The 27,002-nt window shown below is 33.5% G+C and overlaps 2 protein-coding genes and 1 long non-coding RNA gene across 7 annotated transcripts in view; 1 reads left to right on the top strand and 2 right to left on the bottom strand.

Annotated features, from left to right (window-relative positions):
- LOC125052739 (glycerol kinase-like) overlaps window positions 1-27,002 on the bottom strand; it is a 41,553-nt gene that overhangs the window by 8,660 nt on the left and 5,891 nt on the right. For all 4 annotated transcript variants that reach the window (XM_047653752.1, XM_047653750.1, XM_047653753.1 and 1 more), the window contains exons 2-4: window positions 16,761-16,843; window positions 2,169-2,325; window positions 67-168 (exon numbers count right to left, since the gene is read on the bottom strand). In XM_047653752.1, the coding sequence (XP_047509708.1) occupies window positions 67-168; window positions 2,169-2,325; window positions 16,761-16,835 (334 nt within the window). In that variant the 5' untranslated portion in view covers window positions 16,836-16,843. The remainder of the gene's footprint in view (window positions 1-66; window positions 169-2,168; window positions 2,326-16,760; window positions 16,844-27,002) is intronic.
- Window positions 10,119-12,049, top strand: LOC125052742 (myb/SANT-like DNA-binding domain-containing protein 3). 2 transcript variants are annotated; one of them, XR_007117484.1, is made up of 3 exons: window positions 10,119-10,996; window positions 11,194-11,426; window positions 11,641-12,049. XR_007117484.1 is itself a non-coding variant. In XM_047653755.1 (3 exons), the coding sequence occupies exons 1-3, from the start codon at window positions 10,817-10,819 to the stop codon at window positions 12,033-12,035; spliced, it is 786 nt and encodes a 261-aa protein (XP_047509711.1). In that variant the 5' UTR covers window positions 10,119-10,816; the 3' UTR covers window positions 12,036-12,049. The 2 variants fall into 2 exon arrangements, 1 of the variants encoding a protein (XP_047509711.1); XM_047653755.1 differs by having other exon boundaries at window positions 11,216-11,426.
- LOC125052743 lies at window positions 12,050-13,451 on the bottom strand. Its single transcript, XR_007117485.1, has 2 exons — window positions 13,246-13,451; window positions 12,050-12,866 (listed from the first exon to the last, which is right to left on the bottom strand). It is a non-coding gene; the product is annotated as an uncharacterized LOC125052743 (long non-coding RNA).

The following is a 27,002-nucleotide window of genomic DNA, read 5'->3' as shown; positions in this document are numbered from 1 at the left end:
ATAGTATTTATTGAATATTGTGACCAAAGGACAAAATATATAACATCTCTAAATTACGTATATTACCTATGGCAGGATGGAGTGGTTCACCGGTGAATTTATCCCAAGCAATCGTTGTCTCTCTCTGATTTGTAATACCAATTGAAACTAAATCTTCTTTGGAATAACCTAAAAAAATAGTCTTATTATAGAGTTACCTATAAACGTAATTTTTTTTCTATGTATATAATAATTCACAGTTCAAAAACCAATCAAAGAACGAGACGAACTGGCTACAAACTCTTTTTTTTTATTTTTCAAGTTGGTTGCAAGGAGATGCAATCATACCACCTTTACATGGAATGAATAAAGTCATCTGTGGATAAAAGGCGGGCGAACATTTGTTTTTTTTTTCTTATATCGCACAGAACACAACAAAACAGCACAGTTAATAATTTCGTAGTCATATCTGTAATATGGATCTATTTCAGGTTAATGAAGAAATTCGAATAGAAAATTGTGGGAAATTGCGAGAAATGCGAAACTTTAATATGCAGAATAAAGACAAGTCAGACATAGTAATATAAATTTATATACTTTATAAAACACAATACCACAATATAAAACGAATGTGTGTAACAATATAATAATATGACGTAAGCTTTTTATGAATAATATAAAGAACTAATAAAATAATAAACAAAATTATAAAATATATTATATTACATCCGTTAACTTCGGAAGATCAAAGATACCAAATCAAGATTTTTCCGCTCCCCTGAATATCGAAGAAAACTTATAATTATCTACATCACAGCGTTTGCGTTTTCAGAAATGATAGTGTTTGAATAATAAAATTATCTTTAAAAAATATTTTTACATAAAAATGTTTTGATTTAGAAGCAAATTTGCTTGCTTTGCTTATTCTGTATTATTTTATCAAAATTGCTGATATTTTATGAAACTTATCAGAAATAAATTTATTATATCATTTACATAACTCGAGTGCTCGTAGTACCACTAAATAAAAAACAATATTAGGACATCATCTAAGTGCTGTTGTACTGGAAGCGATACAATAAAAAACACATAAATATATACAGTCTGTATCTGTGAAAACGTCTTTCGTTATAACGACAATCTCTCTATAACGTAAAAATTGTTACATTTGTTTGGTTTACCATAAAACCCATACATTAATTCACTCTTTATAACATCAACAACATACTTAAGTGTAATTGTTTTTATAATCAGCTTACAACTATCCTTTTGAGGTGCCGAAATTTCTAAGAAAGACACCTGAGGTCATAAACAGCCGTCTCGTCTTTGTTATTGTTAATTGCATTAACACGTGTGCCATTATTGACAATAAACTTAATGCTATTATTGTGAGAGACTGGTGCTTGAAAAAGGTTGGGAAAACCTGTTATTACAAGTCACCAGTCCCTCTTGGACATAGTGGACATTGTTGGACATTGTTAATGCAACTTTTAAAAACGAACAATAAATAATTTATAATAAAAAAATAAAAATAGCCGCTAGTATATTTATATTTTGAGAAATATATATTTTAAGAACTTACTACTTTTACGACTGATTTAAGGCAATTAAATAAATCTTTATAGCACATAATGAACAACTTGGAGTACTGAAAGATTCCAGAAAATACATTGGCAAGAGTCGTAAATGGGGCACAGGTTTTTTTTTGGGTATACTATAAGCGCGTACGAACTATAGGTATAAGACACGCCATACGCTTGTAAGATCAATGTACAGTGTAAACTCCATATAACGTCAATCGATTTAACGACTTACTCTATAAAGCATCGAAATCAATTGGCTTTGGTTGGTTTAGCTTGCCTTCCATACAATGATACACTCTACATAGCATTTTAAAATACTTTTTGTTCTTGTTAAAATTAGTAAAAACTGCGCAGCTGTGTTCTTTTGTTACTTTATCCTAGCCCGCAATAAACTCGACTGTCGGCATCATGCATAGGATTCACGGATTATCTATACGTTATAATATTCTTAGTTGCTCACCGACTTACAAACTGTAAATATGGGTAGTAAAATAATTCTGATTTAGTACTCTCTATTACGACATAAAATGCACAGTCCATTCAGTTTCGTTATATAGAGTGTAGACTATATTTAGAAATTTAAAATCAAAATAAAATTTAACCCACCTATTTCAATGAGTTGGTCGATCGCGTTCTCAGCACACTCCCTGATGTGATGCAAAATTTCTAATGGGTCCTGCTCGTACCAGCCTTCCTGTGGCTGCAACTCCGTCTTATCTAGCTGATGAGCTGCCAATTCTTCTGACTGTTCTGCTTCGTATATCTGGAAGATTAACATTTTATTATTCGTGAGTTTCCAATCCATTTAAATACAATGCGCCAATTATTGGTTTCCAAATATTCATCACATGCAGAAATTAATATTATTTGTATTATATATACCATCTTAATGTCTATAATTACAGATGCTTTATATTTCATAACTACTAACTAATTACTAACTATAATATTAAAATAATATACATTGAAATAAATTACTAAACTTAACATGAACTAAAATATATCATTAAAAGGAGTCCCTTTAGGCAAGGTTCCGAAGATACTGGCAGCGTTCCCCCTTTGAATTGCTAGACTAATTCTTTGTCCGAGGTAGCTGCCAGATCTTCGACTCCTGTGATGTTTCCAAATATGTATATCGTGAAAATATATGGTGTTAGCAAACTGACGTCATTTGCGTGTTGTTCCCACGCGAATGTAAGTGCGTGCTCCTATTTCAATAGATAGGAGGACGAATCTTTGTTTTTAATTTATTTTATTACTAGCCGTTTCGCGCCCGCTTTGCTGGACGAATTAAAATAAATTTTATGTTTCATTATTTTATTTTTTTTCATATTTTTATTATTCTTCTTTTTAACTTCCCGCTAAGAAAATTGAAATATTTCGTAAATCGAGTTTTTGACAGATGTTGACGTTTTCACGTTCTAGGAAGTCCGTATGCATAAATTTTCATAAAAGTAAAACAGCAATAAAAAGGAACGTTGGAATTTAATAAATAAATAACGATACGATCAGTGGTTTAAGCGTGAAAGAGCCTCAAACGAACACCATTTTCTTTTTATATATATAGATTATTAAACTTAAGACGTCAGGTGGAACATGGTATAATGGTTGCAGCTCCTTAAAAACATTGTGTAAAACAAAATACTTGGCAATTAAAAAGAGTGGCGGAGAGTTTATTGCCAGTTCTTCTCTTCCGTTCTACGCCCTTGATTTGAGAAAGTTATAATTTTACAAAATACAAAAGTTCCCTTATGCCACGTTCTTGGTGCGTACTGTTACACAGAACAATAATAAGATCTTTTTAAAAAAAAAGATTTAATGAATTCAATTACAAATATATTGATTTAGAAATACAAAGGAAATAGTATTAAAAATTAGCACGTCTGTTCGGACAGGAGCTAGGAGATCGACTGGCTGGATGGGAAAATGAGAGGTTGTTTGTGCATGGGAAGAAATGATGACGAGGATAGGGCTTAGGGTATGTCAGCAATATAGGATGCATTGGGGAGTCGTAACAACCCCCCGATCAAGAGTAAACTTATACCCTGAAGGGGATAGTTTACGAGGATAAGGAAAAGGTATTTAATCCTTGCTAATACGAAGTGATGGGGGAGCAGGACTTCGTCTTTCGACTTCATCTAGAACGGAATTAGAGATGGGGTCTGGAACGGATACATTCTTATGTTTAAATGGGAATCTCCTATAAACATTAGTGCATTTACAGATTTTAAATATAATGTAACTTAAAATTAAGATTACTACAACAATTAAAATTATATTATAAGAGTTTTCATATAGAACAATATTTTCCTTATTTACTAACTTATCTAAATCTTTGAAGACATTTTCTTTACCATAGATAATTGAATCTAGATCAATATTCTTTAAATTAACAGTGGGTAATTGAGTACTTATATTTGAATAACTATCTATGTTACAACAGGAGTCATTTAGTATAGCTAATCTTATTTTTAAAGGCTTAAGAATACTAACAGGATAGTCCTTAGCTATAAGTTTGGAATCCTTACAATATGCAACACTACCGGCAGGTAAGTGTAAGATTCCGCTTCCGCTTATTTCTAATTCTACAGTTTGCGTTAAATTATATATTATACTTAATTTACTTTTCTCAGACAATATAAATAACCATCTATTTTGTTGTAAAGGCTGCCAAATTTCAAAATGGCCATGGAAGAATTTCGTCTTACACGTTTCAGGAATATAGGTAAGTGCCTTAGTAATTATGTCTGTTTCACAGATAGGAGTTGTGAAAGTAGAGCGTGATATGACGTCATCGCAGATGTAAGTATCTCTATTAATTACTTTACAATTTTGGAGTTCATCTACTTTACAATAAAGAGATTTGTCGTTACTCAGGCCAATGTACTTAGAGGATGGTATAATAGTAGAATAAGAGGTAGGGTTTTCCACATTATGTGGCGTTGGATATGGTAAGTTATGATACAATAGGAAATCGATGGGGCTTAGTAATGGAATATGAAGGACGAAAACTAACTCGTTCTTTGTCATGTATCCCGATATAGTAGAGATATTTAAGATAATATGAATATTTTCAAGACTTAGAAGTGTTGGAAATTTTTTAGTTGGTGGAATAAAACGGTAATTATTAATCAACTCTGTATAGAGTTCTTTAGGAGTTAGTATTCCGGGATGTAGCGCGTTGGACTTACTGAACATAATTGATTCCACCAGATCTTGTATTTTGAAAGATATAGTCAAGAGGTTATTTCCTATCATTGATACGAGTTCTAGGACACGAGATTGAATTTTTAATTCACGGGATTCAATCGTAATATTTTCAACGGCCGTGCGGAGAGCACTTAGTGCGACTGAAATTTCATGTTGATTTGATTCTACGATACTAATCGATTTATTGAATGTCTTTAAGGCTGATGTCGTAACTATAATATTTTCCTTTACAAAAGACGCTATTTTCTTTTCGTCTGATTGAATTTCCCTAACTGCGCTATCATAGCGTATAGCATCTTCTTCGTCCATGGTGCCAAATAATTTCTTAGAGATAGTACCTATAACACCTAGTAAAGCGCTCCTTTTTGCTGAGTGATGTGAGGCAAGATTTGGTATGGCTTCACTATAGCGAGTCATATCTTCATATTGAATTAATATAGGTTGAAATAAATTTTTACATTCTAAAGAATTAAACACTAAACTCTCTTCGCAAATTAATTTAGAATAACTTATACTACGTTGTAAATTTATTAAGTGAGGTTTTATATATGAGATATCTATAGGGACTACGACGCTTAAATAACTATCAATTTGATTCAGGGAGCCCACGGGATCGAAGTAAATTCCGGGGCTATTAATCATCTGTTCGATGAATTGTTGGGCCATGGAGGAATTGCTGAAAGAGGAATAGAAAATATTAGACTAACTTATCGAAGCTTATTAGCACTAGGGGCTTACAATTTAAGGACCTAATAAATAGTTATTACTTTAGTATTTACTGATCTGGCGAACTGGGCCTAGGTGCGAGCTTAACCTCATCATAGTGATGAGTAACATGGCGTCGGTTTATAAGTAAGGTAAGGCTATTTCGTCCATTAATTTTTACTACCTTATACGGTCCCTTCCATATGGGTGACAAAGCCTTTCGTAGTCGCACGTGGTTCTTAAGGTAAACATAATCGCCTACTTGATATCTAACTGGCCGTGAATGATTATCGTAATAGTTTTTAGACCTTTCCTTAGATCTAATAATATTTTCGGTTGCTTTTTCCCTGGATAATTTAAGTCTATGATGAAGGAATTTTATATATTCAGGATAAGTTACATCAGGTGGTTGTTCGTAGACGGAATCAGGAATATATGCCTTATGACCGAAGAGGAGTTCATAGGGAGTAAAGTTTGTGGATGCGTGGACAGACGTGTTATACGATAACATTGCAGTAAAAACATATTTATGCCAATTTGTGTGATTCTCGTTAACATAGGATTTCAAATACTCTTTGAGCGTCGAATGGCTTCTTTCTAGAGCACCTTGAGTCTGTGGGTGATAAGGTGAGGACCAAATTTGTTTTATTTTAAGGAATTCGCATGTTTTCTTAAATAATTCTGCAGTGAAGTTGGTGCCTTGGTCTGTCAAAATCATCCTAGGTATTCCAAATAGTGATATAAAATGAACAAGGCATTCGAATGTGTCTTCGGAAGTGGCGTTGGCAATGGGATACGCAAAGGAGAATTTAGTAAGGTCGTCTTGCATGGTTAGGATGTATTTAAGAGATTGAAGACCTGCCTCGGGCAGAGGACCGACTAGATCCATACCAATACGCTCAAAAGGTTTTGTAGAGGTAGTCGTTATTTGCATGGGTGCGCGATTCGTCTGTCTAAGGGCTTTATTACTTTGGCACATTGAACAATTCTTTATATAGGTTTCCACATCTGAACGCATGTTTTTCCAATAGTATTTTTCTTTTATTCTATTTAGCATACGTGCGGTTCCGAGATGACCTGCTATAGGTATATCATGGTTGTCATGTAATATTTTACGTATTTCTGAAAGTGAAGGATATATGAGGCGGTCGTGGTATATCTTAATTTCTATGTTGGTATTTGTGAAAATATAAGAGAACATATTGTAAATTCTGGACCAGGTGTGTTTATCGAAGCTATTACGAAAGTCAGTATAGGCTACTTGAGTTTCGTGTTCTGTGGAAGATGTGGTTGAAAGGGGTAGTATAGACTTAGTATAAAGAAGGCTTTTGAAAATTTCTTCGTAAGTACAGCTATCGAAATGATAGACTTTGGTGAAAAGGAAGTAGATATATTTCCCGTTAAGTTCAAAGGAAAGACAAGTGTACAGTGTTCTTTCTTTTTGTAAGATTTCAGATGGATCTTGAATTTCACTTAAGATTTGTTCTACGTATGGATTTGATTCGTCGAGGTCTATTGAGGTGGGTATAAATATATATTTACTACTAGTTTTGAGGATATTGTCATTGTATTCCTGTATTCTAGCATTACTATTAAAGGATTTATTAGATATTGCTTTCAGAAAGCTAGAATAACTCTCATTAGTGGGAACGGGTGACGCAGGAATTGGTAAGGATGGATTTGCAATTTCTTCGGGATTCTGAGTAATTTGTGGATTTAAAGGATCATTAATTCGAGGTGAATGTTTTTTATCCTCGGGGTTCAAGAGGTCTGTTAAAAGGTCCTCATTATCAAGGAGATCTACGGATGGTAAGCTGTCAGAGTCAATAGGGATTAGTGGTATTTCACCGAGATCTTCAAGGGTTATTGGACTGAAAGGCTGACTTTGCCTGGAAGTAGAAGGAATGGGATCATCAAAAGGATTTTGTATCGGATTTACCGGGAAACGAGAGAGTGCGTCGGCATTGCTATTTATCTTACCCTTTTTATACTCAATTTTATAATCAAATTCCTCTAACTTTAGCCGCCACCTAACTAACCGGGAGCCAGGGTCTTTGCAGTTAAAAAGCCATTTTAGGGGCCTATGGTCAGTGACGATGGTAAATTTGTGTCCGTAAAGATATGGTCTAAAAGTCTTTGTTCCAAACACGATAGCGAGACATTCCTTTTCTGTTGTCGAGTAATTAACTTCTGCTTTGTTCAGTGTTCTTGAAGAAAAGGCAATGGGTTGATCTTTACCTATCTCGCCCTGGGATAGTATCGCAGATATAGCATAATTGGACGCGTCACATGTTAGCACAAAAGGATTCATGAAATCTGGGTAAATGAGGATAGGAGCGGAAATTAGTTTATTTTTTAAATCATCAAAGGCTGCTTGTTGTTCTATTGACCAATTGAACAAAACATCTTTTTTAAGCAGAGTGGTTAACGGTTTAGCAGTTTTTGAGAAGTCTGGGATAAATCGGCGATAATATGACACAAGTCCTAGAAATGACTTCACATCTTTAGGACACTTTGGTACTGGGAATTTGGAAACGGCTTTAACCTTTTCAGGGTTAGGACTAACCCCGTTTTCGCTGATTACATGGCCCAAATATCCGACCTCTCTACGTAGAAATTCGCACTTGTCTGGTTGTAACTTTAAATTATGTTGACGTAATTTACTAAAAATCTTACAAAGCTTGTCACAATGGGAATTTAGGTCATGGGAATAGATGACTATATCGTCTAAGTAGACGTAACAATGTATACCCTGTAATCCTGCTAGCGCAGTATTCATAAGCCGTTGGAAGGTTGCAGGGGCATTCTTTAGCCCAAATGGCATACGTTTAAATTCGAAATGTCCTTGAGGGACAGTGAAAGCTGTTTTAGGGGTATCTTTTCCTGAAATGGATATCTGGTGAAAACCAGAACAAAGATCAAGTGTAGTGAAATATTTACTCTGTCCTAGTTGGTCTAAAATCTCGTTAATCTGTGGAATTGGGTAACTTTCACCTACGGTTATGTCATTGAGTCTTCGATAGTCTATCACGATGCGCCATTTGGTCTCCCCTGAAGAGTCTAATTTCTTAGGTACAATCCAAATTGGAAATGACCAGGGTGAAGTTGAAGGTTTAATGATATCTTGTGAGAGCATTTTAGAAATCTGTTTGTCTACTTCTTTTTTATGAATCTCCGGGAAACGGTAAGATTTCACATTAATTGGCTCAGCGGGATGTGTATTTATTTCGTGTTTAAGAAGGTCAGTAGTAGTCAATTTGTCGCCTGGTAAATAAAAAATGTCAAAATATTGCGAACAAATATCGGTTAAGGAGTTTTTCTCTTCATCATTTAAGTGATCAGTTCTTAATAGATTTAGTACTTCTTCCCTACGAGAAATTGTCGATTTAGCAGAGGTGATATCGGGGTCTACTTGGAAGGAATTAACGTGGAGGGGTTGTATTCTAACTTTAATATCAGAATCTAAGGTTATTAGTTCCTCCGATGTATTTACTACGGATATATTCACTCGATTATTATTCTTTACAGAAACTATGCAATTGGCTATTAAGAGAGAGTCTGAAAGGTGTTGATCTAAGATTAATCCAACTTTCTGTTCTGGGTTGGAGACAGTGCATTCGATTATCGTCTCACTACGGGGAAATATCTTATACACAGGGCGACTATAATCAATTTTGATAGTAAAGTTCCGGATCTTTAGGACATCGGAATTGTAATCTATAATGCCATCTAAATCATTGAGAAAATCGGTACCTATTATCCCGTCATAACCTAAATCTATTTTCTCTACAACGTGGAATCGATAAGCGAGATCTGTGTCAATGCCTACAAATAATTGAAGTTGAAAATGACCTAAAGTAGGTACGGTTTCGTTGTTGGAATTTATCCCCTTGAGTTGTATTATATCATTTACGAGATTTGGCATGGACGTGATCGAGGTTTTCTTTATCAAACTTACGCAGGAACCTGTATCGACAAGAAATATAAGCGGTTGTTGATTGACTTGGGTATTGAGACTAACATGAGGTAAGTATCTTTTCTGTGAATTTGTTGTTACTTCGTAGACTGGATAATTTCTTTCGGTTCTAAACGACTCGTCTTTTGTAGGTATTATTGGAGTGGGACAAGGACTCGGAGTATGTTTCTTATTTTGGAGTTGGCTAACAGATTTTGAACATGAAGATTTAGTAGGTTTCGAAACATTAGTGTCAAATGTAACATGCTTAGTAAGTAGGCTGGACGCGGAGGACACAAAAGGATTGTTTATTTTTTGCTTCGTAGTAGAACCTTTACAAGTTCGAGATTCATTAAACACGGTGGAGGAATTCGATGCAGAGGATACGGAGGATACAGAGGATACAGCGGGTTTATTATTTATAAACGATTCAGTGGTTCCCTTTTTGCGAGGGGATACAGAGGATACAGTGGGTTTATTATTAATAAACGATTCAGTGGTTCCCTTTTTGCGAGGGGATACAGAGGATACAGTGGGTTTATTATTAATAAACGATTCAGTGGTTCCCTTTTTGCGAGGGGATACGGAGGATGCAACTTGTGCATAGGACTTGGCTCTAGATACAGTGGATACAGTGGAATGGTGGGTGCCATGATTATGCCAAGACCGATTTTGATTTAAGACTTTGGGTCTCAGGGTGAGATCTATAGTCCGCACTTGGACTTTACTCTGACTTAACTATCGAGCTAAGACACAGTCGGTATTTATAGAGCAAACTGCGAATCCCTCCCTAGTGTTGGCTTAGCTTAATCTCAAGTCCACGAAATCGACGACTTACCAAAAACTTTGACTATAAGCCTAACAAAAATAATGGCCTAAAATTTGCTCTACCATCATATCTTTTACTGGACTTTTTATTTTTGTCGGTTTTTAATGAACGGTGTTGCCATTTGGTATCAGAGTTCCATAGACTTTGGGAAAAATAGAATTTGAATTCAAAGAAATTTTAAATGATCTTGATAAATACCTATGAAATGCATGAAATAAAATAATTACACATTATTATGGTATCTATTGTTGTTTATTTACATTATTTATATAAGTGTTCAACCCCATTTTTGAGAGATCTTATAAATAACTGGTGTGATATCGTATCTGTCATCTGGCAGCACTGGCATATGTTGACAACAAAATTCAAACTACATAATATAAGCAAACCAACTTCGTCTCTCGCTAATCGCTTCACATCCGTTGACCGTTATTTTCGATTACCTGAATCTTCTACCTTTTATTACCTGACGACCTTGCTTGCTCAACGGATTTTGTACCTGCTTAAACGACTGACCACGGCTATTCTCACTCGGACCGGACTCGCTCACAAAAAATGGATAAAAAAAAACAGAAGCCTTACTCGGAATATGAGAGGCAACTGCTTGTACAGTTGGTTCAGTCAAAGATTGGCATTCTAGAGAACAGGAAGACGGACGCCGTTTCCCAAAAAAAGAAACACGAGGCTTGGGAAGAATTAGCAATAGAATTTAATAACTCTAACGTGTCACATACTGTAAGTAATCCACCAACATACACTATCTATAAATATCAATATGCTGTACGATAATTACAAAGATAGATATATAACTAGAGTATAGTTAGGTACAAGGATAGAATGAGCCAAAGCCAAAGCAATGCTAATGTAACCTTGGTGGTAAATTTTGGTTTGATAAAATTTTCATGTTTGTCATATGAACTTTTATATTTCAGTACAATTTTTTTTCGATTTTAGGCTGATTCTAAACAATTAAAAAAGATGTGGCAAAATATGAAGGCAAAAGCTAGGGATGCCAAAACCCTTGAAGCCCAAAGGAAGAGGACAGGAGGAGGACCAGCACCGCCTGAAATGGGGCCAATGGACACTCAAGTGATTGCAGTCATGCCACAAATAATGCCATCAATAGATGTGCCAATAGACTGTGACACATTAACTACAGTAGAAGGTAAGATCATTTCCCAAAGATATAATTCCTCATCATTTTCAACCAACTCACATCCACTGCTAAACATAGGCCTCTCCCAAAGTATGTGACAACACTCTGTTCTCACCCCTACCAGACTTCTGGACAGGTATATTAGTTGACCTGCATGTTATCTTATTCTAACCAATAAAAGACATACCTATATGATAACTTATTTGACTGTTTACTTTTATAGCTGGTACTGGTTATGACAACGACGGTGAAAGCTGGAGACCAAAGAGGGCAAGAGTGTCCAGTATAGAGGCCACACTTGAATCTGTAATTCAGCCGGGAACAAGCCAGGACTGGACTGATGAAGCTGGGTTAACGGAAACCAGTGTTGAGGTCACCACTAAAAGTGAACCCTCTCAGCTATCAGCTACACCATCAGCGATCAGAAAAAATAAAACTTCATTTGAGGATATTAAAAAAAAATTGCTGTGGCAAGAGTTAGACAACAACAAAAAAAAAGTTGAGATAGAAGTGGAACACATGAAACTAAAAAATCAGTTAGAAATCGAATTTCTTCGACATAAATATAAATTAGAACTAGAAATTTTACAGTTTAAAAAAGAATCTGAAAATAAATGATTAAAATGAAACAATTTTTGTTTTAATTTTCTTTATTACCAAACCAACCTAGTTAAATTGTGCAATCACAGATTGCCGGAATGCTAGACCTGTAGTAGATCTTTCATTGTTTCTGTGTTGTTCGACTTCTGGTGTTTGATCAGTAAGATCACCATCGTCATAAACATCCCCTCTCTGTATACCTATATTATGTAATACAGCACAAGCTATAATTATGTTGCTGGTATTTGTCAATTTTGATCGTAGTCCTCTCTGCAAACATGGAAATTTCTTTTTCCACACTCCGAAAAACCTTTCAACAATATTCCTAGTTCTCAATTGAGAATAATTATAATTATTGTCAGCTCTTGTTTGTGGATTCAAAAGTGGTGTTAACATGAAGTTCAGTGCTGGATAGCCGCTGTCACCTACTAAAACTCCTTCTAGTTCACCATTTACCAGTCTTGCATACGCCTGGCTGTTTCTAAATATCCTGCTGTCGTGTGAACTTCCAGGCCACCTAGTCACTATATCAAATATTTCGAGATCAGGCCCTATTATAGCTTGCACATTTACAGAAAAATACCCTTTTCTATTCCTGTATGCTTCAGAGTGGGTGATACCTCTGGGTCTATTAATTTTAATGTGGGTACAGTCAATAGCTCCGATTATATTATTTAGGCCATGGTGCGTATTAGATTTTCCTAATTCTTCAAACTTCCTTTTGACTGTGGTCATATTTCTTGGAAAATTCACAAATCTAGGAAGTAATTTACTCAACTCTGCGGAAACTTTATTTACAATTAAGCACACTGAAGATTGGCTTATGCTGTTCAAATCACCACACACCATCTGTAATTTCAAGGAATAATTATTAGTTACATATATGTTATGCTTCTGAAAGTCAGAAGACAAATGTCTTCAACCAGTGTGTCCTGCCAATGATGATGCATGGTGAAGAAACATCACTGACACTGGTTAAGTGAGCAATGGGGAGAGCTATGCTTGGTATTTCTCTGAAGGATCAAATTAGAAATGAGGTGATCCGTCAGAAAACAAAGGATACCAATATAGCTGTCTGTAAGGTGAACTGGCAATAACAATTTGTCCGATAGTGACCTAGAACAAGCAAAAATAGCATGGGACGCATTCTGGCCCACTGGACTGACAATCTGAAAGTACTGTCTATATCAAATCGAAAAACAATACATATTTATGACCACAATATTACCTGAAAACATCCAGTTGCATAAAACCTTAATGCAATAAGTATTTGCAATTGCGGTAGAATTGGCAATCCTCTGTTATTAAAAGGTTGTAAGTTTGTAATTATCAGTGGCAGGATCACATTTAGTACCGTGTGTTTAAAAAAACGGTACCTTCTTTTAAATTCATTCTCACTGTACAGCTCGAAAGGATTTTGGTTGTATTCGTTCCGAAATCCGAACATATAGCTTAGGCATACGGGGATTCATATCGGCTGCAGTTCCTAACGTTTCAATGTTTTCTATTGAAGTTAGAACTCTCTCTATATTCTCCATTGTCACTTTCGATATTGAAAATTCGTATCAAAGCCAAAACACAAAACGTCACAGTCCTTCAGGAAAGCGTAGGTCTTAAGTAGGTATACGGGATCGGTACAGGTCCAAGTCACAAAGCCAGTCGTTGTTTTAATAAATATTTATATGCTCAAACAAACAGAAACAGAGAAGTGAAAAAGCGGTTGAAACTTTTGAATTGTTGATACAAGTTCTCTGTTGCTGTTGCCAAAACAATGCGATCCGTTCTACGTAACAAAATTATTGCCATCTTTAAATACATTTTCTAAAGGTTACTCGTAAATTTCTAGTTATTGCAATAATAAAATAAATAAATACATAAATAGCAATAAATTGAAGATATATGTGTACCGTTTTAGATGTTTAAATATTTGTTATTGTTTACTTTTTTAAAGGATAATAAACAAAGTATTGCATGAAATGAAACATCAATTTGTATTTTGACATTTGCTGTCTTAGCTTGGGCTTAGCTTAATCTAACCGTTAAAATGTCTATAAATACGAAATCATAGTTTAACCTTAGTGTACACTAAGCAAAGTTTTTCGTAAGGTAAGTCTGAGCAAAGTCCAAGTGCGGACTATAGATCTCACCCTCACAGGGCACCGCTGTGAGTCCCTTATTCGTTTAAATGATCATCCGTCTCGTCTTGTCCGCGTTCATCATCTGCTAGGTGATGAACCCTGTTCTGGTGAGGAAATTTCATTGTACGACTTGTAGTGGGGCGTTGGAAGTTGTTGTTGCTGTTATTGCCGTCGCTAGCACGGTTGAAGTTACTACGATTGCGATTATTATTATATTCGCGTTTCCTACAATTTTTTTAATTACGTGTCCCGGGAACTTACAGTATCGACATATGGGAGCCGGTTGTTTATTTAAATTATGTACAGGGCGTCCGTCGCGCATAGGATAGGATTTGGGATTTTGTTTATTGGTCTGAGACGTTTTAGTTTCTAAAAGCATTTGCATTTTTTCCTCTAAAATAGCCTGGTTAGTGGCCTCATTAAGGCTCTGTGGGTTTTTCATCCTAACAAAATTAGAGATTTTAGGGGTAAGGCCCATTATGAAACTGTGTAAGGCCAATTCTTCCATAGCGGATATCTTACCAGACAGTTCGACCTTTTTCTTATTAGATAGTGAGATCTCGGTTAATAATTTATAAAGGCTAGATTCCACTCTCAAGGAGTATTGGCTAACCGATTCGTTAGGGAGCTGTTGGCTCTCTTGTAGGTCTAACAATAAATGTGCATAATGCTTGCGCTCTCCAAATTGAGATTGTAAAAATTGGCTCAGCTGTTCCCAGCTTTCAAAGTCTTTAATGGACGCAGCGGTTTCAGCTTTGTTTTCGAGTTGGCATAGTATATAATTTAGCAAAAGGGGCTTTTGACTTTGAGAGGCTAATTTAAAAGCATTATCGCAATTATTTATAAATGAACATAACTTATCACGAGATCCGTCAAAAGGTTTTATGAACTTCAATAACACACTTGTCTCTAATTTTTCGGACATACTACTCTCAGACCTTAATTCGACATCTTTCTTTGTGGACATTTTAACAAAATTTAGAACTTATATAAGAAATATATGCGTAAATAGGATGCACAAAATAAGTAGCAGTATTAAGAAATATTAATTCGTCGAATTAGAGTCTGTTGTTATGGTGTAACTAATACAGTTTTATCTTATTATAAACAATGGCGAGACTGGAGCTTCCTCTCGACGCGACGCGAGACAGATAACGCTGGATAATATAGTTATTAAAATTAAATCACTTACAGGTTCAGGAACACAATAATGCAATATGCAACGATTTTACACATATTTGGCAATTAGCCGATTTTACTTAGAGCACTGCACTTAAAAACACTTTCGTTTTTGCACTTCTGGGTATAGCACTATGAGACTTTTCACTTTAAACTTTGCACTTTCGAATTTAGATTTTTCGGAACTGGACTTTTCGCGGATACTTCTACTCGGAGGGTACGCGAGATTTATAAAAATCCCTTTTCGCTGCCACCAATTGTTACACAGAACAATAATAAGATCTTTTTAAAAAAAAAGATTTAATGAATTCAATTACAAATATATTGATTTAGAAATACAAAGGAAATAGTATTAAAAATTAGCACGTCTGTTCGGACAGGAGCTAGGAGATCGACTGGCTGGATGGGAAAATGAGAGGTTGTTTGTGCATGGGAAGAAATGATGACGAGGATAGGGCTTAGGGTATGTCAGCAATATAGGATGCATTGGGGAGTCGTAACAGTACGATATTATATTAATAGTACAGGTAACAAAACTTATCATATCAGTTGTTCCTAAGTTTGTGTCACATTTATTTAAGCCTAGAATTATATTTTCTAGATACGAATATACATTGTTTTATTAAGACCTTTCAATAAGTTACTAAGTTAGCCTGCATGACTTTTATATTTACTGATAACTTTTACTTACTGGCATTAATATATGGAAAGCACATATTCACCATGTTAACATTATCGAACTTTAAAAGAATTAGGTTAAAAATTAAATAAGCTACATATTAATGAGCTTTTATTATTAACAATTATAGTTCTCAACATATCCAATGCACTGAGACAATCTGACGATTGAGTGGTGTCAAAGAAGCAAGTCGGTGCAAGAATTTCAGTAATGATCACAATACATAGAAATATACATGAGTTTTAGACATTTAATCGTAATTAGCAGAGATAATAATATAATAATAATCCTCATTAACTAGCTCATACATTATCAGTCAAGGACACAACAATCTAGTATTATCCATCATACTGATAATTTTACGCAAAAATTAAGTCATATTTATATTAACACACGACATTTCCTAACGTCAAAAACATTTGGGATTTTTACCAACGGGACTTTCGATCGTGATCAACTCATTTCTGAATCTCATCCTAGGATTTGCGAGTACATTACAAGAGTTTAATCTCAAACTTAAAATATCTTTGTTCATATAGGTAAACAAGTACACTTATGAACGTCAAAAAAGAAGTTAAATTAATTGTAAATTTACATTTACTACCAGATCGCAAGTCAAGGGCGTAGAGCGTGCAAGAAGAACTGGCAAGAAACTTCGCCACTCTTTAATTGCTAAGGTTAGGTCCTCCTTATTTTCGAGACAATATATATCTATTACGATTCTTCGTATTATAACCATTTACTTACAACAAATCTGACAGTCTTGGTCCCATCATCAATGGCTCCCACCAGCGACTTCCCCACACCCTCGCGCACCGGCATTTCTTCACCTGAAACAAATTTACAACCTTTATTAAGGTCTTAACGTACGTAATGCAGACACCTCAAGCCACGTTTAAATAATCATACTTTAAAGTACTAGCATGCTTCTTTCCTCACGCTGTATTCCTTCACCGTGCGGGAGATGAGGGTTTGAAATCACGCGTTGATTATTGCTTATTAAATAAGATTTTTTTTAAAAATAGAGATATATCATACAAAAGATAACCAAAAATGTCTGACAGTTAACATTGTTTTTTAAATGTAAAACAGTAGACAAAGAGCGTAAAGTATTGCTCTACTAAAGGACAGGCAACCGTAATTAATTTTTAACCGATATAAAAACAAGTAGGTTATCACGACCTGGATTTTATTAGTGTACGTTCTAGCATTCATTGGCGTTTACTCCGTCGGAGACAGTATACTAATATTAAATATAAAAACTTAATGTAATCCTTATTATAGTAAACGAATATATTGTGTGACTAGGGGTGTAACTTGGCTATTTCTGACGAGGGCAAGAGTTGTCATCGCATTTTGCTGTTAAGGTCCAACCGTTAAAAGTTTTGTTTCATTGTGCAATTGAAGAGTAACGATAAGGTTTCCTATACTTCGATCGGGCAGTCAACTCTCGCCCTCGTTAGAAATAGCCTTGTTTCATCCCTAGTCACACAATATAATATATTGTGCCACAGTAGTTTAATTATCAAATAGTCTAGTCGACAAGTTGAAAATGGAACAAAATAGAGATACTACTCTTAAAATTATGTGCGATAGCTCATTGGATCCGGAATGACGTCTAGAAAAATGTGCTAAAAGCGTGTATTAGCACATAAAAAATTGCAAAAGTTATAGACCATTAAAGATGAAAAAATAATAGCATTTAGTTTTTTGCCAATATTTAATAAACTATTAATATTTAAGAAATTTCAAATAAAGATTCTGAAAGAGGAGGAAATTTCTAATAAAAAACTCCTGACTCTCAGAACTCTATCTTCATTATTTATAATGTTAATTTAACGCTGAAAATAGGTCTGCGGGTGACATTTTTAGGATTCGCGCGTGGCGTCAAAAGCGACTACGGCACATTAATTAATTTATTTAAGGTATTGAATATTTTTTTTTAAATTTGAAAAAATTATGGTGTGTTCTGAACACTATAATTAATTTATTCCCGTTGAAAATTTTACTTAAAGTTAATTTTTCAACAAGTTAAATAATTGTTAACTAACGAAATTTTCTCGAACGACCGTCTTAATTGTAAGTGAAAAAAAATGTTTAAATAATGGTCGTAAAAATATTTCGCTTCGTAGAGCCTTTCTTACATACATACTTAACAAGATCGTGCCATAAAAGTTAAAAAAATATTTATACTTTGTTTATAACAATTTTTTTACTTAAACAAAAACTTAAAAATCCATGTAATGATGTTAAAAAAAATTTTTTTTTTCTAAATCATCATATAATCGTTTTTTTATTAATACAAGATATTTATTGATTTGCAAAAAAAAAAATTCCCGCCATTTGTTGATAAATTTTTTTTAAACAAATTGATTAAATCAATTAAATCAATCTAAACAAATTGATTAAAACGATTATATGATGATTTAGAAAAAAAAATTTTTTTTTAACATCATTACATGGATTTTTAAGTTTTTGTTTAAGTAAAAAAATTGTTACGCTGTAAAAGCACCTTGACTTTAAAAATCTAATCAATCATCGTATGAAATGTTTTGCAGATGAAAGCCCATTAGTATGGCAATCATATTGATAGTGAATTGTCTCGTGGAATATCTGAACCTCGACGCGTGATTAGCCACTCATAAATCCATGATTTATTACACTATATGAACGATTACATCGTCATATACATTGATTTTTGCCATTTATAGCCTTATCTGATCTCCATTCACCCACTCACTAATATACGGTCCATACAAACGAAAAATGTTACTAAATTAAACAGTTATATTAATTAGTCCAGTAGATATCCCAGACATCCCATCATTCCATTTATCCCTCCTTTCCCGAGAACGCGTTTTGGCCGAAATTCATCGATGTCCAGGGGGTCTAGCCAAGATGGCTTAACAGTAGTGTATGTAGAAAGTCGAAAACTAAATTTGTATGAAAATGACAGCTCGTGTCGACAGTCGGTAGCCTAGGCCCTAAAGGCGTGAGTCGGGATACAATAAGCGACGCCATGACGGTGCTACGAAAAGACACACATTAACGCTTACGCTATTCGGTAGCCAACGGCCAATTAATGTTTCGGCAGTGTAGAAAAAACGGCGTTTCTCCGCCATGTTTTAGCGTGATCTCAAAAGCTGCTGTTTGCAATAATTCAGTACAAATACCGTTTTAAAAACATGTCATATTGTGGACTGGTTTTAATTGTTATCTGTCTTTTTTTAACGTTCTCGTGTAATTATAATAATTTAAACTAGAGTTAATATTTTTAAGTTAAGAGTTTTAGTTTTTCTATGAATCAATGCGAGGATAACATAATAGACACAGATAAATATGAAAATATCAAGAAAATCAGCAAATTAGTAGAGGCAAATCCTAGTTATATTGGATATCTTTTATTGATATTTATATTGCATGTAAGTTCATGAAATTGTTGTTTAATTTGAAAAATACATATACCATTTAATATTGCATATATTATGAAATCGCAAAGTAAAATGATTGTACATTTTATTTGTATATTTCAGATGAGAAAGCAGTCACTAATGAACATAATTAGAAGTTCTAAATATATTTTATTGTAATTATAATAGAAGCTAATGATATAATATTGATTTAAATTAATGAAATAAAGTGGATTATACTTTATGAACTTTGGAAATATAAAATCTAGTGAGCAATACTAAGTAATGGTAAGCAGATATTTTCTTTAATTATTTACTAAGTCAATATACTGGAGACTTTATTATAATATTGTTAATGAATGAGAAGTTTGAATTCAAGTCCCTTGGGAGTTACTGACATTGTTTGGTTATTAATAACTTTAATTGACAATAAGCAGCAAAGTGACAAATTAAGTATATTTTTAAGTTTTGAATTAAGTAAAGAGTTTTAATATTAAAGTTACCTATTGAACAAACCTTGGACCGATCTTACAGTTTAGTTTGTCAGTTTTCTATTTGATCAAAGTACTAACTAAAATATTTTCTTTTCAGAAAAATAGAAGCTAATAAGACAACTGAAAAAATATTAAAAAAACCCACAAATGGACAAGATTTATTAAAGTCTTATCTTTTAATTAATTTAAGTGTTATATTACGTACCTGAAAATGAATTTGATAAAGGGGAATGAAGCATTTTATGAATAATGTAAAAAATAAGACAAGTGGAGTATGAAATAATGGTTGGTTAAGTAACATTACCTCATGAACAGAAAACAGTAACTGAAACTATGTTCCTCTACATTTAATCTTAATAAGTTCAGCAGTTTGAATGTTAATGAGATATAATTATAAACAAACTGCATTTGTAGATTTTGGGAAGAATTATATCTTTACAATAACTATTATTATTTACAATTGTTGTGTTAAGGAAACAATCTCTAATTTTTAATCACCCAGGATGTATTCATAGTAACTGTAGGTATCATAGTAATTTTATGAAATCATCACAACATCTAACATTAGGTTTTATGAATTGAACCATTTTTTGTATATGACAGCACACAAACAAGATATTGACATTGCTGCAAATTAACACTTACATTTATTAGTTAATTATCTACATATATAAATATGAATACATCTACATTAGGTAGTAATGCATTGAATTTGGTGCACCTGTGTGTGTTCAGTAGTAATGTCTGTATTGTTTAATAAGTTGTTTATGTAACAACTTATGTGCTTATTTTTCTATGTAGACTGAATTATGTTAAGGAAGATATTTGGTGCCTTATTTTAATAAAAAATAACCATAACTGAAACATTTTTATTTTGCTACCTGTTTGTTTAATATACCTAACTATTAGTAGGTACGGCTCATTCATATATGCATTATCTGTATATTCTTGTAAAATAAACTAATATTGTTAACCACTTTAATGGCTTTTCCTACTAGAGAAGACATAGGTAAATTACCAAAAATAAAACTGACAAATACATAACATACAATGTTTATTCATTTCTTACTTAAACAGATTTTTGCATTTACATATTAACTAGTAGCAAATCACTGATAAAATCTATACTGATATATAAATCTGCTTTCAAATTGAATCTCTAATTTCAGTGTTCACACTAGTCTACGTTTTTTTCTATTGTTTTTTTAATTCCTTGGAATTTATCAACTTCTAGTCAACCTTATTTTCACTCTTTATTTATCAATCCACAGTACTATTTCTATTGTTTCTTCTAAGCGGTAACTAAACATGTTGCTTCTTCATTTTGCAGATAAGTTGTGAGGTCAAATCCTAAAAATATCAAAGTATGAGTACTAGGTACTAATTATTATATATCGCAATTATGCAATTTCAAAATATTGTATTTATTTGTATTTAGCCTAAAATTTCTGAGAAAACATGAAACAAACCATAATTAATTTAAACATGCAATTAAAATTCATATACCTATTCACTTTGCACCTTCCGTAAATTCCACTTAAATCGAAAATTGTTCCGACCTTGCTGACATTCTAATGTCCCTTTTGCAGCTTCCAATAATTGGAATTTGCAATTATTGCAAATTTACAATAATATTGTAGTTTTAACTTTTATTTGTTTATAAAAGTGACATTAGGAATACATTTAACCCAGAGACAATATGACGGAATAAGGTGCTACGAACAGCAGCTCGCATCTACGCTGTCGACTTTGCGGTAATGTATCGACATGCCTCTTGGCTACGAATGAAGCGTTTTCGACAGTACGATTACGCAAAAGCGGTAGTGTATGTAGAATACTTTTCGACACCAATATGGCTAGACCCCCAGATTGAGCATTCTGTTAAACGAGCTGGATCTGGACATCCATAGTTGTTCACCTCACATTTTGAGAGCGATTTTCGTTTAATGTTTATTTAAATTATATTATTGTTTTGCTTAATTAATTTTATTACTTCTTATATGCTATGTTTGCCTGTAAGTGCTTGACACATTGTATTTTTTTTCTTTTATCAATGTATCAGTGTGCGTTGGCAAGTTTTTATAAATAAATAAATTTATTAAATGAATACAAATACGTTAAAATTTTCCACATTGTTATCAAAGTCATTAACACTTATCGCTAGTCGTTAATCTTAAGCTATAGCGATATTCTCTGTTAAGAAATACTAAGTAAATCGTAATTTTCCATATCAATTTATTACAAATAGTATTAACTTTTAACCCTGAGGTGGTATTACCGTCTGTTGGTGCACAGGATAGATGTATAAGTCACAAACTCAAACGCAAAATAACTTGATCATATAGGTAAACAAGTACACTTATGAATCGTCAGAAACAAGTTAAATTAATTCTACATTTACAATTACTACTAGTTCCCAAGTCAAGGGCGTAGAGCGGGCAAGAAGAACTGGCAAGAAACTTTCCGACACTTTAATCGCTAAGTTATGAGTCATACAAATTGTTTGAACTGGTGCAATTCAATCCCAAGGATTAGGATCATTTAAATATTTGTCAAATTTATAAAAAGCTTTATTAATTAGTTTACGTTTAACGAGAGCTTTGAATTTATTTGATAATTCTCTAATTTATTAGTTTGTTGTAACGAATACAATTTCCATGTAAGGAGTGGTTTATCTTTTGGAGCCTGGTTGGTCGTCCGCTCAAATTAGTTCTGTATCGAGTATTATACTGGTGAAAGTCACCATTTGTTTTAAAATCGTTTATATTTTTTTCTACATACAACAAGGTTCAATAATATATTGACCAGATAGTGTCATAATATTGAACAGAAGCCTAAAAGAAATATTGTCAATGGCGAACACCAGTTGAGACCAAGACTCTGTATGTGATAAACTGTATACCCTGTAGGTACGTACCAACAAATCTGACACAATGGTGTCTACGTTATCAAAAGCGTGGAGAAAGATCACATAAGCGGGGATAACATATTCACAAGCATGATGGGAAAATGACGTCACGTGCCGAGCTAAGATTGCGAATAGACAAGAAAAGGGAAGGTTTGTACTTTGTACCACTTGACAAGCGAATAAGGAGCTTATGTTAGATTATATACCGTTAGAAAAATACTAAATACTTTATGCATTGTTTAATAAATCACGCTATTAAACAACGCATTTTACTTAGGAGACAGTAGTGTGGTACGATGGTGAGGTACGATCTTTTTACTAACGCATTAGTGAATTTAGAGTTATTTTTAGCAGTGCACGAATTTTCTGTGTGAATTTTTATATTTCTAGAATCGGCCAGAATGACCCAGGTTCAACAGCCCCCCAATATACGTGTTGTATTTAATGTGTACGTTAAAAAACTTTAAACAATTACAATGAATGACACATTAACATAAACGCGATAAATGGGCGGACTTTGTTCGGCGATAAACAAATTCGTAAAGAACATTAAGACAGTGACGGAAAAATATCCGTGTCCGCAAGTCCGATTGATTTCTCTGACACATGATTTTTTTAAATTAATAATTATATATTTAATGAGAGATCGTAATTTTCTCTTGAACATAAAAATACCTATGCAGAGAGTGAAATGGAATCTATAGAAATAATAAATCAAAGTCCTTGTAACAAACTCAAAACAATTTGACTATAGAATAAATATAGTAATATTAGAATGAAAATAGTTGTTATTTTTTCGCTTTATTTCATAATATGTGTCGCGTAAAGAGCAATAATAAAAAAGGTGCTGTGTGTACTTGTATTTAACTTCTTAAATTATCTTAGTTCAAAGAACATTTAGGTTTTATATGCATTGAAATCTGGAAGCTTTTGCAATCAAGTCACTGGCATTACATACGATAATTTATAACGCCTGCCTGTTAAAATTGCTACAAGGGTACGGTCTACAAAACGGTGCAAAACTACTTAAAAACATTCATATCAAATGCGTTTGTAACAAAAAGTTCACAAAAAACAATGTTTTCATACAAATTTATCTCATATAGAGGCTTTGTCGTATAAGCCACTTAAGCTTTTGGCAGATCGCCAACTTGACTTTATTTACACGTGAAGTTCAAGGTTTCGTCTGAACAGACCAAGCAAAAAAACATAACGAAACAAACACGTTACGAATATGTTGTGATTGCTTGTCTGGTGGCCTCGGGAAAACCAATTATTTTCCAAATAAAATTAAAAAAAATTTGTAGTCGAGCTTTTCAATCAATAATTTATTGTGAAACCAAATAGATTTTTTAGTATTTAACAAACATATACAAATACATCAAAAGAGATGCTGTTTACTAAGGGAATTTAAAACTTTTTTTTTTCGAAGTCTCTTTTGTGGAGGCCCCGAGGTTCCAACGATTATATAAATTATAATAATAAATTTCATATCACGGTGTCTTAGTAGCATAAGATTCTATTTCTACGTGTTTGTACTCTGTAACTCTCAACTCAATAGACAAAACAAACAAAATACAACCCCCCGTGGGACAGAAGTTTGGTGCATGTATATGTCACCGTAAAATTGTAAACACCGTTAGATTGTATTCTATCTCGCGAGATTGTGAACTGTCGAAAAATTGAGAACTCAACGTACTGCTTAAAATTTAACGTATTATTATTCGATAGATTGTAATCTATCGAAGTGAAACCGTCAAATTGTTAAATGTATACCTGTCCTTTGGTGACCTACTCGGCTGGGCTCGGATTTTGCTCCATCATAACCAAATGGCGATAATGATGAGTTTGTTAACAGCCTAGGCACAACGTTGCGAAGAAAGTACAATGAAAATTAAAAAAGAAGAACACTTAAATAGTACAAAAAAAAACAGATAATTCTCTCAATATCCGTAGCGCTGATGTGACAACCTCATGATTAAAGTCAGGAGTAATAGGGCTGGTCGACAAAGAAAGACAATTTATACTTCACAGAGAAATATAACAACACAGCATAAAAACAATGAATTTTTATATAAAGTATTTTCGCAGGGGAAGACCCCAGACGTGCTATTATTTGTGCGATGATAAAAACTGCTTTGAAACGGTATCGTAATACTATTTCTATAGAAATATATATATTAATGTCAAAGTGACAATAATGTTTCTATTCTTATTTTATTATGTATTGTATAGTTATAACGCGTTTTCCGCCTTCCATAAAACGCGGAGATTTCTCAAGTATGATTTTTGTAGTGTGAAATTTATAAAGATTTGTCAAGTCCATAATTATCGGTGTTATTATAAAATAAAATGAAATACTCCTATTGTACAATTTCCTATAACGCGGTCCAGGTTCACCGCGTTGTAGTGGGGGATTGCTACTGCACTGGTATATATGAACCAAGGAAGAGGAGCTGGTCATCTACAATACATCGATTTCCCTAATATGGCGACTAGCATCTGTATGATTAGTATTATATTTTTTAAATAAAGTATTTCACGATGAATATAATAAAACCTGACCTTCATATTGAGGAAAACAATCTACAAGTACCTGTTATTTATAAAGTTATATGACAGCTACACCATTTATCCGCAATGTATACTTTTATTTACAGAATACAATTAAAAAATAACACAAGATAAAATTAGCCGAGATGGAAATACTCCAAGAATTGGAAGTAGGTCTTAAGGTAAACATTCTGCAGGAGTTGGCATCACTGCCTTTATGCGAGACAGCGGTGTCTGACTTCCATACTTAAAAAATCTATTGGAATTTGACTCTTTTTATTTTTAATAATGCTTAAACGTAAAATGTATACAACAATAGTGATAAGTTTACTAGAATAGAACATACGCACAATGTTAATAATCGGAACAAACGCAGGCTGCAATTTCCCCGTACTAGACTATCTAAAGCTAGTAATTCTTTTTTGGGAAAAGGGATACTCTTCTTTAATAAAATCCCAGAGCCTCTTTTATCTCTGCCTTTTAATAAATTTAAGAAATGTATTAAAGATAAGCTGTGTTAAAAGTCTTACTATAAAGTTAACGATTATCCAGTTGATAAAAGGGCCTGGGACTAGTGCTAGACAGGCTACTTCTAATTAATTTGCGATATTTGTATTAAAATAAGTGTTGTTTGATGATATTTTAATAGAGTACCGAGAGTTTTTTACGCCGGCTTTTTCTCTCGGCCTACACCCTCTGTCTTCTTTGCCGATGAGTAGGGATGCCTACAAATTCAAATTTAATGACGTGGAATAAGTGATACCTGTATCTTATGTTCCATAATAAACATATTTCATTTTATTTTTATTTTATACATTAACTAAGAGTACAAAAAATACAAAAAACACTAATGTGTTTCATCTTGAAGGCCTACATGGACCACAGTACAGATTCCTTTACTTAGAAACTATACGTAAATAGTTAAGGGGAAAAAAATCAATAAAACGAAATGAAAACATTTTATATGTTACATATATGAAATTTATAGAGCCAAGCAATCACACCCCAGGTTGTCCAAAAAATATCTTTGCAATTTTCGGGTGTTATTTTGAGATTTCAAGGCGTGGAACAATATATGTTTACATATGTTAACGTAAAATTGTAAACACCGTTACATTGTAATCTATCTCGCGAGATTATAAACTGTCGAAAGATTGTGAACCTCAGCTTACTGCTTACAATTTAACGTATTATTATTCGGTAGATTGTACTACACTAAGGGTCTGTTTCACAATGTATGGATAAATTACCAAATAGCTATGCAACATATTAATTATTTGGAAGATAAATTGTGCTATTTGACATTCATCGGACTCATAACTTATGATGGACTTTATGTGACGAATAGCGCTATCTGACAGTCGTGAAACGCAACAATAGTGTTTATCCTACCAATAAGTAATAAATAGCTAATTTGGAACTTATCCGTACATTGTGAAACAGACCCTAACTTAGTTATCATTCAAACTTCTTTGGTCAAAATCAGATTAATTTTACTTTCCAACAATTTCATATAACTACCGAATAATAATACGTTAAATTGTAAGCAGTTCGTTGAGGTTCACAATCTTTCGACAGTTTATAATCTCGCGAGATAGATTACAATCTAACGGTGTTTACAATT

This window comes from Pieris napi, chromosome 9, assembly GCF_905475465.1.
Source record: "Pieris napi chromosome 9, ilPieNapi1.2, whole genome shotgun sequence".
In the NCBI taxonomy this organism is placed as follows: Eukaryota; Metazoa; Arthropoda; class Insecta; order Lepidoptera; family Pieridae; genus Pieris; species Pieris napi.
This window is presented reverse-complemented; position numbering and strand designations above follow the sequence as displayed.

Coding starts and splice junctions, on each gene's coding strand:
- LOC125052742 (XM_047653755.1), top strand. CDS start 10,817: ATGGATAAAAAAAAACAGAAGCCTTACTCGGAATATGAGAGGCAACTG. Junction 10,997..11,215: donor ACTCTAACGTGTCACATACT/GTAAGTAATCCA, acceptor TTTCGATTTTAG/GCTGATTCTAAACAATTAAA. Junction 11,427..11,640: donor CACATTAACTACAGTAGAAG/GTAAGATCATTT, acceptor TTACTTTTATAG/CTGGTACTGGTTATGACAAC.